The sequence below is a fragment of the Gadus chalcogrammus genome, chromosome 13 (genome assembly GCF_026213295.1).
Source record: "Gadus chalcogrammus isolate NIFS_2021 chromosome 13, NIFS_Gcha_1.0, whole genome shotgun sequence".
Lineage (NCBI taxonomy): Eukaryota > Metazoa > Chordata > Actinopteri > Gadiformes > Gadidae > Gadus > Gadus chalcogrammus.
Genome location: NC_079424.1, coordinates 2,038,666 through 2,054,641, shown reverse-complemented (window position 1 = coordinate 2,054,641; position 15,976 = coordinate 2,038,666). Strand labels below are relative to the sequence as shown.

The window sequence follows — 15,976 nt, the reverse complement described above, 5'->3', positions numbered from 1 at the left end:
CGCACCCACACACACATGCACACACACGCCTGTCACATACAGACACGCACGCACGCATGCATTCACCCACACACGTACCACACGCACACACACACACACACACACACACACACACACACACACACACACACAAACACACACACACACACACACACACACACACACACACACACACACACACACACACACACGCACTTTGTTCTCGGCAGTAAACTTCCATCAGCCTGTGTACACGTTTTATTACACTGTAGTCTATATTGAGGTGAATCCAGGTGGTCGATCCATCTGTGGGTGGAGGCTGATGATGTGATGCGTGTCTCTATCTCTCATCTCAGATCCACTACCTTCGTCTGACCACTGCCATCCTGCACCACGAGAAGTCCCGCAAATACCTCCTCAGCAACGTCCTATATCCTTAACATACATACGTCATCATTTACCGCACACTTTATCTCGGGTACTTTCTCTTTGCTGAGCATATCCAAATGCAGGAATTTCTCACCATATTATTGAAAAGAAACTATGGAGCATTAGAAAAACATAAAGCATGTTTTATAGCTGTTACACTGTTACACTATAGCTGAGTACACTGTTATTCAGTGATATTGCTTACAGATATTACTCCACGCGTTTCCAACACACATTACATATTTAAGCAGTACAAATGTGGTATGTGCTGGAGATATTACTTCAATGTTTCCCCACACATACTACATATCTAAGCAGTACAAATGTACCAACAGTAAGCCAGAAATCACTCAACCAGAAGACGACCCCCAAACGAACAAAGTCCTAACGAAAGAGTGTGAGCTGTGTTCACCGTGTGTGACACCGCGTGTTCCAATGCCGTGCGTGTCCCCGTGCTCCACGCCCAGTGAGTGTGCGTTCCTTAGCGCGGCGGCGTACGTTTGACGTGCTGCGCTCCGTGGTCTTCTTCTACATCAAGACCCCCCTGCGGGTGAAGGAGGCGGGGCTGGAGGAGCTGATCCCCACCACGTGGTGGCCCACGCGCTTCGACAAGGAGGTGAGCGGCCCGCCTGAGCACCACGAAGCTGTCAGGGGGAGGGTAGCTTGTCAGGGCTGGGCAAGGCGATGCAAGGCACATTTATTCATGTAGCGTTTTTCATACATGAGGCAGACTCAAATTGCTTCACACACAATGAAATGACATGTGAAGCAATGAAATGAAATAATAAAAGAAAGTAGATAACTAAAAGAAAACTGCATGATAGCAAGTGCAGTGTATTTAAGATTTACAAGAAAGATAAAGCAAACATAAAACTACAAAGGTCAGAAACTCTAAAAAAGTCAGGGTTAAGTTAGCTTGTTTGATACTACATAGGGTACCAAAGCACTGATCTAGTCATGGTTAGGTTAGCTTGTTTGATACTACATAGAGTACCAAAGCACTGATCTAGTCAGGGTTAAGTTAGCTTGTTTGATACTACATAGGGTACCAAAGCACTGATCTAGTCATGGTTAGGTTAGCTTGTTTGATACTACATAGAGTACCAAAGCACTGATCTAGTCAGGGTTAAGTTAGCTTGTTTGATACTACATAGGGTACCAAAGCACTGATCTAGTCAGGGTTAGGTTAGCTTGTTTGATGCTACATAGAGTACCAAAGCACTGATCTAGTCAGGGTTAGGTTAGCTTGTTTGATACTACATAGGGTACCAAAGCACTGATCTAGTCAGGGTTAGGTTAGCTTGTTTGATGCTACATAGAGTACCAAAGCACTGATCTAGTCAGGGTTAGGTTAGCTTGTTTGATGCTACATAGGCAAGGCAACTGTAAAATATTCAGGGTTAGCTTGTTTGATGCCTCATAGGTAACACTGAAACTGTCAGGGTTCTGGTTAGCTTCTTTTATGGTGCATACGTAACGAAACACTGACACAGAGAGACAGGGCATTAAGAAGCAGGTAGCGTTTAGACAATGAAAACAGACCGTCTGCCTGAACGTGTTGTCTGTCTGACTGTGGTGTCCGTCTGCTCCAGGGGAAGGACGAGCTGGAGGCCAAGAGTGAGACGGCTGACGAACGGTTGCGGCGGCGGGCGTACGAGAGAGGCTGTCAGAGGCTAAAGAAGAGGATCGAAGGTGAGAGCCGTGCCTGGGTTCATCAGTGAGCAGAAACACACAAATCACATGCAGGCCCGGTTAGGATTAATTGAAAGCCTGATGGTCAAACAGGGATTATGAATACATAATACGTTCATATTAGCAGTCATCGTGTTGATTGTTTACCAAACTCTTAAATGACCACTTGTGGTGAGATGAACACCATCTGTTTATACTAATTGATATTTTGCATATTATTCTCTCTCTGCTCTCCCCTCCTCTCCTCTCCACTTGACTCCCCTCACAATTCTCTCCTATCCTATCTCTCTCTCATCTCCCCTTCTCTCCCCATTCCCTCTTCTCTCTTCTATGCCCTCTCCTCCCTCCTTCTTCTTCTTCTTCTTCTTCTTCTTCTTCTTCTTCTTCTTCTTCTTCTTCTTCTTCTTCTTCTTCTTCTTCTTCTTCTTCTTCTTCTTCTTCTTCTCCTCCTCCTCCTCCTCCTCCTCCTCCTCCCCCTCCTCCCCCTCCTCCTCCTCCTCCTCCTCCTCCTCCTCCTCCTCCTCCTCCTCCTCCTCTCCTCCTCAGTGGTGGAGGAGTTGCAGGTTCAGATCCTGAGACTTCTGCTCAACAACAAAGACAGGGGGACGGTATGTGTAGCCTAAAGTAGAGACACCAGGAACAGCGCCATCTATTGTAACACCGCATGCATTGCCATTCATTCTCCTGTGTGGCCAGGTGATCTCACACTCACATGATGGCAGGGGCCTGAAGCTCGCACCAGTTGGGCTTTTTACTGGGTTTGGGCTTTATACTGGGTTTGGGCTTTATACTGGGTTTGGGTTGCATGTTGGGTTTGGGCTTTATACTGGGTTTGGGTTGTATACTGGGTTTGGGCTTTATACTGGCTTTGGGTTTCATACTGCGTTTGGGACTTAGTTCGATGTTGTCCTGCCTCAAGGAAGGAATATTTGTTGGAAAGATTCAGGTTGAAACTTGTTTTGAAATTATTGTATAAATTGACAGGGCCATACCTTCATATAATTATGCATTCTCTGGGACATGTTTGCAAAAATCGAAGGTCCTCCCAGCTATTTGTGTCCGCCATCTGGATTGGCAGACAACCACTCATTATGTGAGGTGGCCTGAATGTGGCAGATGGCAGATCTTCCCCCAATGTCCACCATGTAGCGGTCGCTTGTTGAACTACAACACAGAGAGACCATGAAACTCCTCCAAACTCCTCTGTCAGTACGGGGACTTGACCCCCAGTACTTTAAATGAGCCGTGCATGGCAGTGAGACGGGGACCGGCCGACAGAAAACCAAACCATTAGGAGTTCAGGCACCACATTGTGCGAGAGATGAGGACGATACCAGGGCAGTCACGTCTGGTTAGAACAGAGACTGATTAGTTGCCAACCTGCCCCAGTGAGTCAGCCGATGGAGAAGTGACTCCACTTTCTCGGTTTCTTCCCTTTGTCAGTCTTAAGTCACTGTCAAACAACAAAACTTTATTTGTCACTTTCATTTTAAAATCCCATTCCAAAAGGAATGGTATGGAATTGGTAAAATAACAAATGATGACAACGTGCATTTGGAGTATAGATTTCAGAGTGTTCACCATGGATGCACATGGTCGGGTCTAAAACACTCCATCTCACCCGTGCCATCTTTCTGTACGATAATTATCATATCTCAGCGTATTGGACTGCGGTAATCTCAAGGTTGTGACATCACACATCGTGCTGCTGTGAACACTTCCCTAACTTGTTATGAGGAACTGGATTTCCCTTAAGCGGAATAGGTTAGAAGTTAGGCTTTGGTGTTGGCTTTGGCTTTGGGTTAATTTATAATAGTTTGGATCTTCTCTTTAACTTCCCCCCCCACCGTCTCGTTTCAGGGTGAAGCGTCCCGGTACATTTTCCTCAATAAGTTCCGGAAGTTTCTCCAGGAGAATGCCAGCAACAGAGGGGTAAGAACGTCTGCAGAAGCAGGGAGGAGGCTCTGTGGAGCCTGGGTCAGGGCAGCGGTTATGGTCGGTTCTGATGTATGTGATAAACATGCTGATAATGAATCTGTGTGTGTGTGTGTGTGTGTGTGTGTGTGTGTGTGTGTGTGTGTGTGTGTGTGTGTGTGTGTGTGTGTGTGTGTGTGTGTGTGTGTGTGTGTGTGTGTGTGTGTGTGTGTGTGTGTGTGTGTGTGTGTGTGACCCTGTGTGTGTGTGTGTGTGTGTGTGTGTGTGTGTGTGTGTGTGACCCTGTGTGTGTGATCTGTGTGTATGTGTGTGTGTGACCCTGTGTGTGTGACCCTGTGTGTGTGTGTGTGTGTGTGTGTGTGTGTGTGTGTGTGACCCTGTGTGTGTGACCCTGTGTGTGTGTGTGTGTGTGACCCTGTGTGTGTGTGTCTAGCATCCCACAGCGCTGTGTCCTCCAGAGTACATGCTGTGCTTCCTCCACCGTCTCATCACGGCCGTCCGCTCCTACTGGGACGAGGGCAAGAGGAAGGGCCCGGGCTGCATTAACAGCGAAGGTACCCCTCACTCACTCCCTCACCCCAAGAGGCAGCCGTGTGTGTATGTGTGTGTGTGTGTGTGTATGTGCGTGCGCATGCGTGCATGTCTGTGTGTGTGTTGATCATGAGCCATGGTTTTTGGGTGAGGCCACTAATTGTCTGTTCATTTTGTGCCTGTGATAGTCCACCTCTGGTCATCTCCAGCTCACCGGGGTGCTGTGTGTGTGTGTGTGGGGGTGTCTGTGTGTGTGTGTGGGTGTGTGTGTCACCGTTGCTGTTGGCGACGGTTGGCTGTTGGTCGAAGAACGGTGCTTTTGCCCACGTTCTATAGTCGGGCACACACACACACACACACACACACACACACACACACACACACACACACACACACACACACACACACACACACACACACACACACACACACACACACACACACCATACAATCAGGAGGTAACTTAGTGGTTCAACAGGGATAACAGGAATAAAAGGGTCCTTGCAGTGTAACAGCGAGAGAGAAATGGAAGAGAAGACTTGATTTATGTGACCTATTAAACCCAGAGCAGCACTTAAAACTAAGTGCTTTAATTACAGGCTACAGATTCAAGGGATGGGGTTATTAAGAATAATGCAAGGCCTGTAACCCATTATTACTGCGCTACACTCATTATTTCAGGAGGGACGGACAGATAATATATGCACTCATGCATGTCATCTTGATCTTTAGAAAGTAACGAATTGACCCATCACCACAATACAGTACAATACAACGGTCTCTGTACGTTTTTAATAATGGTGTCCCCCCACTGCTTCTTCCCCCACGAGAGTACCACATCCTCTTCTACCTATTGACCTCCTGATGACCTCTCTGTGGGCTCTCTGACACCCTGGTCCCCCCTGTCCTAGTTTGTGTGGGTGACCTCTCCTCTTCCTCTGTAGGTCTGCGTCAAGGGGGATTTCTTGGGCTGAACCATTCTGAGAAATAATCGAATGGCGATTATCCCGGCCATGATCTGTATTATCCACTGAACAAGCAATCCATCGTTCTATAGTATGACGTACACAATATTGGAAGCAGTCAACATATAAACAAATGGCGTTCTATTGTATCGCAATGTTGGTTTGAACTAGATGAATGGTTCAGCCCTAGTTGGAGACTCTTCTCTCTCCCTAGGCCTGCGTCAGGGGGGACTACTAGTCTGGGGTGTAGTTAACCTTCTGAGATGTCATAATATCCATAAAGGATCATAATATCCATCACGCACACACCATATCCTGGTGTTCTGCATGTGTGTGTGTGTGTGTGTGTGTGTGTGTGTGTGTGTGTACGTTCATTACACACTCATTTACTCTGGGACCCCGGGGGTCTGTTTCTTAATGATGTCAACAGCGTCAAAAGGGCGATTAGTGCCTCAGTGTTAGCTGCTGAATGACCCTGGAGCTGCGCTTTGATTGGCTCTCTCCAGTACACTCTGTTCCCTGTTCCCCTCCTCAGCTCCGTCTCTTCTGCTAATGGTTCCGTTGTGTTATTGGTCTGCTTCTATGTTCTCCCCCGTGTCCCCCATCTTGTCTCCCTTTCTCCTCTCTCTTCTCATCTCCATCCCCTCCTCTCACTGTCTCTCTATTTGACTCTCTCCTCTACTGTCCCGGTCTCTCTCCTCTCACTGTCTCTCTATTTGACTCTCTCCTCTACTGTCCCGGTCTCTCTCCTCTCACTGTCTCTCTATTTGACTCTCTCCTCTACTGTCCCGGTCTCTCTCCTCTCTATTTGACTCTCTCCTCTACTGTCCCGGTCTCTCTCCTCTCTATTTGACTCTCTCCTCTACTGTCCCGGTCTCTCTCCTCTCTATTTGACTCTCTCCTCTACTGTCCCGGTCTCTCTCCTCTCACTGTCTCTCTATTTGAATCTATTTGTACTCTACTGTACCCCATGCACTTCATTCATTGTCCATCGCCCCATTCCTTCCCTTCTTTTATGAACCCCACTTTATCACAGAACTTTATTAATATCTGCTCTTTTGCCATTTATTTCCCACAACCTCTCTCTCTCTCCCCCCCCCCTCTCTCTCTCTCTCTCTCTCTCTCCCCCCCCCCTCTCTCTCTCTCTGTGTCTCTCTCTCTCCCCCCCCCCCCCCTCTCTCTCTCTCTCTCTCTCTCTCTCTCTCTCTCCCCCCCCTCTCTCTCTCTCTCCCCCCCCCTCTCTCTCTCTCTCTCTCTCTCTCTCTCCCCCCCCCCCCCCCTCTCTCTCTCTCTCCCCCCCTCTCTCTCTCTCTCCCCACCCAGAGGCCTATGTTCCACCCCAGCTCTTCTACAATGGGAAGGTGGACTACTTTGACCTACAGAGACTAGGGGGTCTGCTCTCCCATCTGAAGAAGACCCTCAAAGGTGGGTCACAGAAACACACCTTCTCTCCTGCTCCTCCTGTATGGAGCTGGGGTTTGGTTTCCCCTCCAGGGAGTCAAGGTTTTTCTTTAAGGCTTTAATCCCGTTTTAAGGCTTTAATCCCGGCTCTACCAGAAAAAAAGTCTTCTTTGCGCAGTTGCTTAAGGTTCCACTAGAGGGCACAACTGAACCGTGTTCCCATCAGATAAAGTCCAACCACCAAGGCATCCAGGATGCAGGCGTTAGACATCACAAGAAACTCTAAACCAAAGGCAAACTAAAGAGAGACTAGATTGAGATATGAGCTTCTTGTGTGTGTTTTTTTTCGAGATAATAATGGCCTATGAAAAACGGAAAGACTCTTCCACAATCAATACCATAGTTCCATGACATAATATCAATGCAGCCAGAAGACGTGCCATTGGAACCATTCAAAAAACAAACATCCCCCGAAAAGTAACGAGGTTGTCATTTAAACGCGCGTGGTGTATCGCTTATTTTTCTAATCGCGGCGTTAATCTCCGGGCGCTACGCGGGTGCCCTGGGAAATGCACCAGTCTGACAAGCGTGCAAAATGCCTGATCAGGGAAATTAAAACCAGTGTCGGTCGGCTGATGTTCCCGTCACGAGAGAGTGGCGTCACGTCGCGGACCAGACCAGCTCCGGTCCGACGGGTCCGGAACTTCGCCTGACATCCCTCAGGGATCCCGGACTGATTGACAGGTTGTACCCTGCAACGCCACGAGGGCCCAATCCCGCGGGGCGATCGCCACGGGCCCCTCACTTTACATTCCCCTCATTTTTCCCCTCTTCTTTCAATAATTAATTTCCCCTGGAGGCAGAGGAGGGAGGCGGCCTTGGGTTTTTTGGACGGTAGAGTGATGGCCGGTGATGGAAAGTTCTGGAAGCGGGTGCCAGGAGTCCGTCTCCTTAACGGCGGGGCTCTGAGCAGTAATCTCTCAGCGCCGGGTGTAAACAGCGGTTAGGACTCAGCGCGGGGGCGGGGCCTACGGTGACAGACGGCTCCCGCTCAAGGACTCGTGATTCCAGAAATAGACGTTTCATCTGCGGCAAGACGGATGGAGACGGATGGAGACGGGTGGGGGGGAGGGTGGGGGGTGAGACGGGTGGGGAACGGGTGGAGGGAGAAGGGGAGGGATCAGGGGGTGAGACGGGTGGGGATGGGAGGAGGGGAGGGATGGGGGGTGAGACAGGTGGAGGGGAAGGTGGGGGGTGAGATGGCTGGGGGGGAGGGATCTGGGGGTGAGACGGGTGGGGGGGAGGGATCTGGGGGTGAGACGGGGTCCACCTTCTCAGTGTGTGATGGGCTGTCCTTGGCTGCTCTGTTCCTGTCCACCCCCTGCTGTTATACTGTACATGATGGAGAAACAACAACCTTGAAAGAGTCTTTGTGGAGCGAAGGGTGTTATGATTCGTCATGCACTGTCTGGTTTACTTTCTGTTGAAAAAGCAGTCGGTTCAACCTGGACTCATTCTGAACCTCCTATCCTCTCTCTTTCTCAATATAATTCAACTTAATTCAAGTGGCTCTCTTGGCAAGGAAATCAAAATATACACTCACAATTGCAATTAAAAATGTAAATAGATAAATAAATAAATCACAACACATTTTGATGAAAAATTGATAAAATATGCAAACAAGGTTATTTCTCACTCTCTTTCTTTCTAAGAACTATAAGCATGGTTTATTGTCTCCTCTCTTTCTCTCCCTCTTTCTTTCTCTCCCTATCACACACACAATCACACACACACACACACACACACACACACACACACACACACACACACACACACACACACACACACACACACACACACACACACACACACACACACACACACACACACACACACAATAAAATTGACCATCTGCTGCCTGGTCACCTCCATCAAAACAGCTTTCGGCTCCTTCATAAGATGGCCACTATATACAGATATATATCTATATCTATATTGAGAGAGAGAGAGAGAGAAAGAGCGAGAGAGGGGAGAGAGAGAGGGTGAGAGAGAGAGAGAGATAGAAATTACACACACAGCAGACACTTCTTCAGTTCTCATTCCCTTGAGGGTTTGAAGGAGGATCCATCTGAGCTCTGAGATCAGACTCAGTAATACTACTAGACTCAGTAAGGCGTCTACAACCAGATTCAGCAAGGGTCTGCTGCTAGACTCAGTAAGGAGCCTACCTCTAATTACATTCTCTCCCTTTATGTATAGAATGCACGTAAAAATTATCTAGTAATATGAGGTTTACACAGCTTCAAACACTGCAACGCAGGTTGCAAGTGGCATGGACTCCACATCCAGCCGGCCAATCCTACATTTGCATTAATATTTAAAGCACTTAGCTGATTCACTTATCCAGGATGGTTTCACCGTGGGAGCGCTGCAGATACTCAGGCCTTCTGCATTACACCGGGGAAACAAAGGCACTCCTGCTTATTGTTTTGAAGGGGAGTTGAATCTCTGCCTCTCACAATGCAGCCTCACTCGGAAACACAGGAAGAGGAACTGAGCTGAACAGAGAAAAACCACACAATATCTGGCATAAACATAGTCGATATCACAGTGAAACAAACCATCTTCAGGTGCTGCAGCTGCAGATTCTTCATAGTAACGGTTTATTTATTTATTTGTATTATATTTTATTGATAGTTATTGTCCCCATGATATGGAGGTCTAACAGTTGCCAGCATGCAGGCCTATCATAACCAATAATATGGTAACCTGCATTCTAAATGATAGAAAACAACACTCAGTATTCTGCTAACCTGCCTTTGTGACTTAATAATGCAACATATTGAGTAAGCATCGTAAAGCTTAATTTATGAATAGCACATTGGACTTCGATGTTTGTAACAGTGTTTATGTGTGCTTTTTTGTGTGTGGGTGTCGGTGTGTCTGTTTGTGGGTGTGTGTATTTGTTGGTGTGTTTGTGTGCGTGCGTGTGCATGCGTGCGTGTATGCATTTGTGTGTGTGTGTGTACAGATGAGCTGGCCAGTAAAACGAACATCATCATCGACCCTGCTGAGATCCTGACCACGTCCATGGACGACCTGGACGAGGACGAGGAGAGTGGAGCAGCACAGGTGTGTGTCTGTGTGCGTGTACACGTGTGCACACGTTTGTGGGGGTGCACAAATGCGTGTGTGTGTGTACAGATTTCGTTAGCCTCAAACCTGGGACCTTGAAGCGGTAGAGCTCGAGTTAAGCTGATGTTTGTTTGTGAGAACAACGGCTCCCAGCCGCTGCGAAAGGACGCCGCACAGCTGTTCCCGTCTGCCCCCGTCTGTGTTTTCTCATTAATGAAGTCAGCCGCTAATTAGTTTAGCAGACAGCCATTCTTGCACAATCAAATTACTTTCCGTCTGTAAATTATATTTTTCGGTGACTGTAACAGAAAGCTCTCTCTATCTATCGTGTGTGTGTGTGTGTGTGTTTGTGTCTGTGCGGTGTGTTTGTGCGTGTGTTTGGGTGTACGTGCGGTGTGTCTGTGTGTGTTTGTGCTTGTGTGTTTGTGCGGTGTGTTTGTGTGTGTGTTTATGCGCTGTGTTTGTGTTTGTGTGTGTGTTTGTGTGTGTGTGCTTGTGTGCGCGGTGCGTTGTGTGTGTGTGTTTGTGTGTGTGTGTGTGAGTGTATGTTTGTGTGGCGTGTGTGCGTGTGTGTGTGCGTGTGTTTGTGCGGTGTGTTTGTGTGTGTGTGTGTGTGTGTGTGTGTGTGTGTGTGTGTGTGTGTGTTTGTGTGCGTGTGTGTGTTTGTGTGTGTGTGAATACAATGTCGTCACAGCGGCCATTCGGTGCGGCGGCGATGGGCGGGGCTTTAGCGCGGCCCAGCTGGCTGAGCTCGCCGACGCTGGGTCGAGCGAACCGCTTCCTTAGCACGGCCGCCGTCAGCCTCATGACCCCCAGACGACCCCTGGCCCCCCCCGAAAAGGTCAAAGTTCGCACCTTAGCTGTGGAGCAGAGGACAGAGGAAGACAGTAAGTATAAGGGCTCAGTGATGACTTTTAGAAGAACTACAGAACTACATCTTCCATCAGTCTGTTGCCTCTTTTAGCAAATAGCTTTTTAGTCTATGATCACATTAAGGGCTGAAGTGGCACCTAATCTAATTTATTTCGACCAAATGTTCTTTCAGAGCAGTGTGAACGATACACACCCAACGGAATATGATCTTTTAAAATCAGATTCGGCCCCTGGTCTGAAACATGCTTGCCCTGTGTTCCTCGTTGTGACCAATCAGCGCTGAGCATCAGGTCAGAGTAAACACCAAAAACCTGAATTGGCTGGTTACCGAAAATTAAGCTAGGAGTGCTAAAGACGTTGTCCCCTATCCGTGCGAGGGTGATCTCGCCTTTGGTTCTCACACGGACAGGAGCTTACGTTCTCCTGTGCTACCAGTGGTTGCCCGCACAGTTGTGGTGAAGGCTACAGATTGTTATTGGATTGCTGTGAGCGAGAGCTAGGGGATGAAACGAGGACATAATACTGAGTCACTCCCGTCCTAGGGTCTGGGTACTTCCTGTTTCTCTGACTACGCTTCCTGACAGACCCTGTCCTTTGTCAACTTAGTTTTACATCCACACCTTATTTCAGTTATTTTGTCATCCTGTCTCTTATCAAGTCTGTCCTTTTTCCCCCTCTTTCTCGCTCCTTTTCCTGAAGTTGAAGGAAGCCATGGCAACGATGGCCTGTTGCTGGGGCGACCGCTGGAAGAGCCGGATCAGCCAATCGCAGAGAAGTCCTTGTTGGAGATCGTCGATGGGATCGTAATGATGTACAACCTGAGCGTCCATCAGCAACTCGGCAAGGTGTGTGTCGTGTGTGTATGCGTGTCCAGGTTTCCTGTCTGTTTTGTCAGTGTCTTTTTGTATATGCCTGGTATGCCGAAAAGCCAGCCAAAGGGCAGTACTCTGCTGTCCATCTCCTCAAAATATACCTCATCAATAACGTACGAAAAATAATGAAAACATGAGATCCTGTTTTTGAATACCTTTGGGTAATCATAAAGGGCTTAAGGTAGCTTTGTGCGAGGGGCTTCCACAGGAGCACTATGCTCGATTCGGCAAAATAACCTTCAAGCCGTTGAAAAGGTTAAGCATCACCTCAGGCATGGGCTAGATATGCTGGCATCTGTTCTTAGTTTTTTTGGCCATGAATGTATTCATTCATTCTAGCCGTATATTGCTGCATCTTGAAGAAAAAAAAAAAGTTCACCCTTATGTGACAAAGGTAAAGTCAGATTCTCTGTGAATTACCTTTCGATAGTGAGTCTCCACCGACTATTTCAGGACGTTTCTATTCCCTCAGCACAACTTTGCCCTGGCGGTGACTGTCCTGGTTTCTTTCTACCTCACATCCCACGTTTACCCCCGCTAATAAGATGCGTCATTGTGTGCACTTGAAACTCCTTGGCCCTCCTGTCCACAGGGCTTGGCCAACTTTCAGGTTGAGGGCAGTGGTGCGATTAAACCACAGGAACAGCGTCTACCACCACAGAGATGCTAAAGGTTAATGAATACATGCTCAGCCTGACCTTTGGATCAGAGGTCTAAAGCCTACCCGTGTTAGAGGGTTCATCAGCAGGCCAGACATGGGAGATGGCTCTACTTGATTATACAAGAATGGCAGCTCAGACAACTCTAAACAAGAGAACACTGTAGCGTCAAGGGTAAAAATGTTTCACGCTCACATCAGCAGGAAGGCAATGTCCTCTAGGTTTTAGGCAGGTGGTTAACCAACCTTCACCCAAGGCACCATTTGCCGACTCGCAATGCTTGAAGCATATCTTAAAGAATGCAAAACCAAAGAACCAACAGTATTAATTAAATTGAGGCAGACGTAGAAGAAAACCATTTATTCATGTGCAGCAGATTGTAAACCGCTATGCTACGAATTCCTTTGAGAAATGGCAGGCATTGTAGTTGATCAGTAGCCACCCTTCCCAGGCTGTTCTGTAACAACTGGCCATCCTTTACCATTTCCCATTCCATTCCTTTTGGAGTCTGCCATGTCAGCAGAGCCGACCGTAGGCTCTCCGGGGTTGTATCTGGTTAGGAAGAAGGCCTGTCTGCCTTGCTGGTAGCGGGACCTGGAACTGAAGTGGTAGACCGGATCCAGGTCAGAGACGTCGCTCAACACGGGCTCCTCCTCCTCTGGGGTCTCCTCCTCCATGGAGGGGACTAGCTCCTTAGAGTAGCCTTCAGGAACAGGGTAGTAACCGTCACTACCAGAGTCCATACCACCGTTCTTGGCCCAGACAGAGTCTCCAGCATCCATATCCGAGCCTTCATTTGAGTAGACCCCTCCATCAGCCTTAGCGTCACTGTTCTGCTTGGACCAAGCTGAAGGCTCTTGTCCGTAGTAATCTTGCATTGCTCTGCCATAAGGAAACACCATGCCTCCATCACCAGCTTTGGGATAAGCAGAGCCAGGACTGCTGTAGTCACTCCATGCTGGGAGAGGATCGTTTGAGCCGAACTCTACACGGAGAAGAACATGTGATAAAGTTCCAAATTATTCTTGACCTGGAACATGTTGCTCATTTTAGAAGTTCAGTAGGTAAATGCTAACCTTTCAGTGGTAGTGAAATGACCCCTCCAATCAGACATGAGATGCATAAAAACCTTAGAATAGATCCAGACATATTTTAGTCATACAGATATTACAAACACTTTACCATTAAGAATCACAAGACTAGATCTCCACTTACCCGAAAGAGCTCACAGTATTTCCAGCCATGTTGCACTGTTTAAGGTGCTGCTCCACGAATGAGTGTTTAATGCAACCAACTCTGGTTCTTTTAAAGGGTTGTTCCCTCCAGTTCAATTAATGACTAATTAACCACACCTGTTGACCTCAATCTGAGGTACACTGACAACAATAAGTCATTTAGCATATGAATTTATTTAGGGTGACCATTGAGAGATTAGTTTTATATGTTATTTTACATGTAGGGGTTAGGTGTTTTACTTAAAGTGTTCCTAGTCTAAATGAAAGGTTGAAACCGAGAACCTTCTGTCTCAGGCCACGTTTATACGTAGCAGGGTATTTATAGAAACAAATATTTCCCCCCCTCCGTTTTCAAAAATTACATTGTACATACATCGTTTTCAAAAAAGTTGTCGTTTACATCAAAACGCATAAATACGCCGTTGAGCGCAATTAAAGCCATGCAAGCCAATCAGAATCCTCAGAATCAACAACAACGAATAACACGAGCGTCTTCCTGTAACAAACAAACTGTAAACATAGGGCGCTCATGCATTTCCTGGCGCATAATGTGACGCTTCAGAACCAAAAACCCTGTTTCCCCCGTTGACACGACAACACATAACAGGCGTTTTCAGAAATCTCCACTTTGGTCAGAGTTTTTAGAAATGATCGTTTTCTGTGACAAAAACTGCGTTTTCGTGTAAATGAGAGGCCAAACCGCGTGGAAATCTACGTTTTCGCTTCGTGTAAATGGGGCCTCAGAGCAAAACATCCTTATTTCAGCCAAATGCTACAAGGAGAAGAACATGTGATCATGATCCATATGATTCCCCTTTACCTGGAAAATGTTTTAAGAATTAGGACATTAGGAAAGGTTTGCCTTTAAGTGATAAAAATATTCCTCCAATCAGGCAGAAGATCTACGTCAACCTGAGGATATATTAAGGCATACGAATCAAGGCAGATAGAAAATAATCAAGTTATTACAGTTAACGGTTAACACGACAGCTTATCTTATATAGCCAACCATGTTGCTTTGTTTAAACTGTTCCACAAACAGATTATCCAGTCCAAACCAACAAGTACCTCTGGGAATAACCTGTGGTTCTTGGATTGAGTTTAACCCTCAAGTAAGTTGGCCATTAGCGTTGGTAACTTTAGTTATGCCGTCTGTATCGGATGGCATTTTATTTATATTCAGCTGTGTGAGATAACCCCTAAGATTTCTTGAGTCCGGTTATGCCCTTGTTAGAGACAACACCATTTTGTATCTCTGTAGAATTTTGTGGTAGAACATAACTGGCAAGATAAACATGATTCCAAAGTCATGACTGTTAAAGCACCGTTCAACTAGTTCAGTAAGGGGTCAATTTTATACCCTTCAGGAAAACACGTTCTTGGCAAATCAGGGTTCAATTAAGTGCTTTTGTCCTACATTTGATGCAATTTCTGCAAAAAAAGATTTTTACACTTTGTTTGCAACTAGGGTAAGCCACACTTACCGCACAAAAAAGTACCGTATTTTCCACACTATAAGGCGCACCTGAGTATAAGCCGCAGCAGCTAAATTGAATGATGTGTACATAGATAAGCCGCACTGGACTATAAGCCGCGGGTGCAGTGATGTTGCTAGGTACGCGTCCTGCGTCCCTGACGCATTCAAATCTGAAAGGACGCACTAAACTCACTATCCATGCGTCCCGGGGACGCATCTCATTTTCCCCATGAAAAACGATACATTGTGAACATTAAACAACTCGTGTTTAATCACAGTAACTGGCCAAAGAAACCTTCTTGTGAGCAGACCGGACAAGCGCTGTTTCAACCCTCTGCGCATCTACTCGGCGCAGACGTGATCCCCTGTACTAAGTATCGCGACATGCTAATTTAGCCGCTACCAAAACAACTAGCTCGTCACCGCTGATTTCATTTCAACAATTAAAAATACGAACTTCATAGTAAATAAACCCAAGTTTCCACTGCTCGATGCTGTGCTCATTCGTGTCGATTATGTTGTAACGTTTAGGGGATGTGCTGTAATGAAATAAATGAAACATAATCCGGTGGTGGTGATGAAAACTACATTGAACGGCAGCCGCCATATTGTTATGCCCAAACGGCGTCTGCGCATACATCGCGCTTCCAACGAGATCCCGTTTTTCTCGAGAAACAGGCAGAGAAGAGAGAACGCAAAAATGCCACCAAAGAAAAAGATGAAACCTATTGCAGGTCAGCAAACTATTGCAGCTGCATTTTCTGTCCCTTGAGGCTTTTCCGGTCTCCAGCGT

The 15,976-nt window shown here is 47.0% G+C and overlaps 2 protein-coding genes across 3 annotated transcripts in view; one reads left to right on the top strand and one right to left on the bottom strand.

The window, feature by feature from the left end:
- Positions 1–15,976, top strand: part of LOC130402005 (E3 ubiquitin-protein ligase RNF123) — a 146,163-nt gene that overhangs the window by 11,214 nt on the left and 118,973 nt on the right. For both annotated transcript variants that reach the window (XM_056606072.1, XM_056606071.1), the window contains exons 15-24: positions 336–409; positions 907–1,024; positions 2,001–2,100; positions 2,647–2,708; positions 3,961–4,032; positions 4,469–4,589; positions 6,855–6,956; positions 9,964–10,064; positions 10,762–10,954; positions 11,640–11,785. In XM_056606072.1, coding sequence (XP_056462047.1) covers positions 336–409; positions 907–1,024; positions 2,001–2,100; positions 2,647–2,708; positions 3,961–4,032; positions 4,469–4,589; positions 6,855–6,956; positions 9,964–10,064; positions 10,762–10,954; positions 11,640–11,785 — 1,089 coding nt within the window. The remainder of the gene's footprint in view (positions 1–335; positions 410–906; positions 1,025–2,000; positions 2,101–2,646; positions 2,709–3,960; positions 4,033–4,468; positions 4,590–6,854; positions 6,957–9,963; positions 10,065–10,761; positions 10,955–11,639; positions 11,786–15,976) is intronic.
- LOC130402032 (uncharacterized) lies at positions 12,817–13,789 on the bottom strand. Its single transcript, XM_056606115.1, has 3 exons — positions 13,687–13,789; positions 13,548–13,600; positions 12,817–13,456 (listed from the first exon to the last, which is right to left on the bottom strand). Exons 1-3 carry the CDS (start codon positions 13,713–13,715, stop codon positions 12,903–12,905), a joined length of 636 nt encoding a protein of 211 aa, XP_056462090.1. The 5' UTR covers positions 13,716–13,789; the 3' UTR covers positions 12,817–12,902.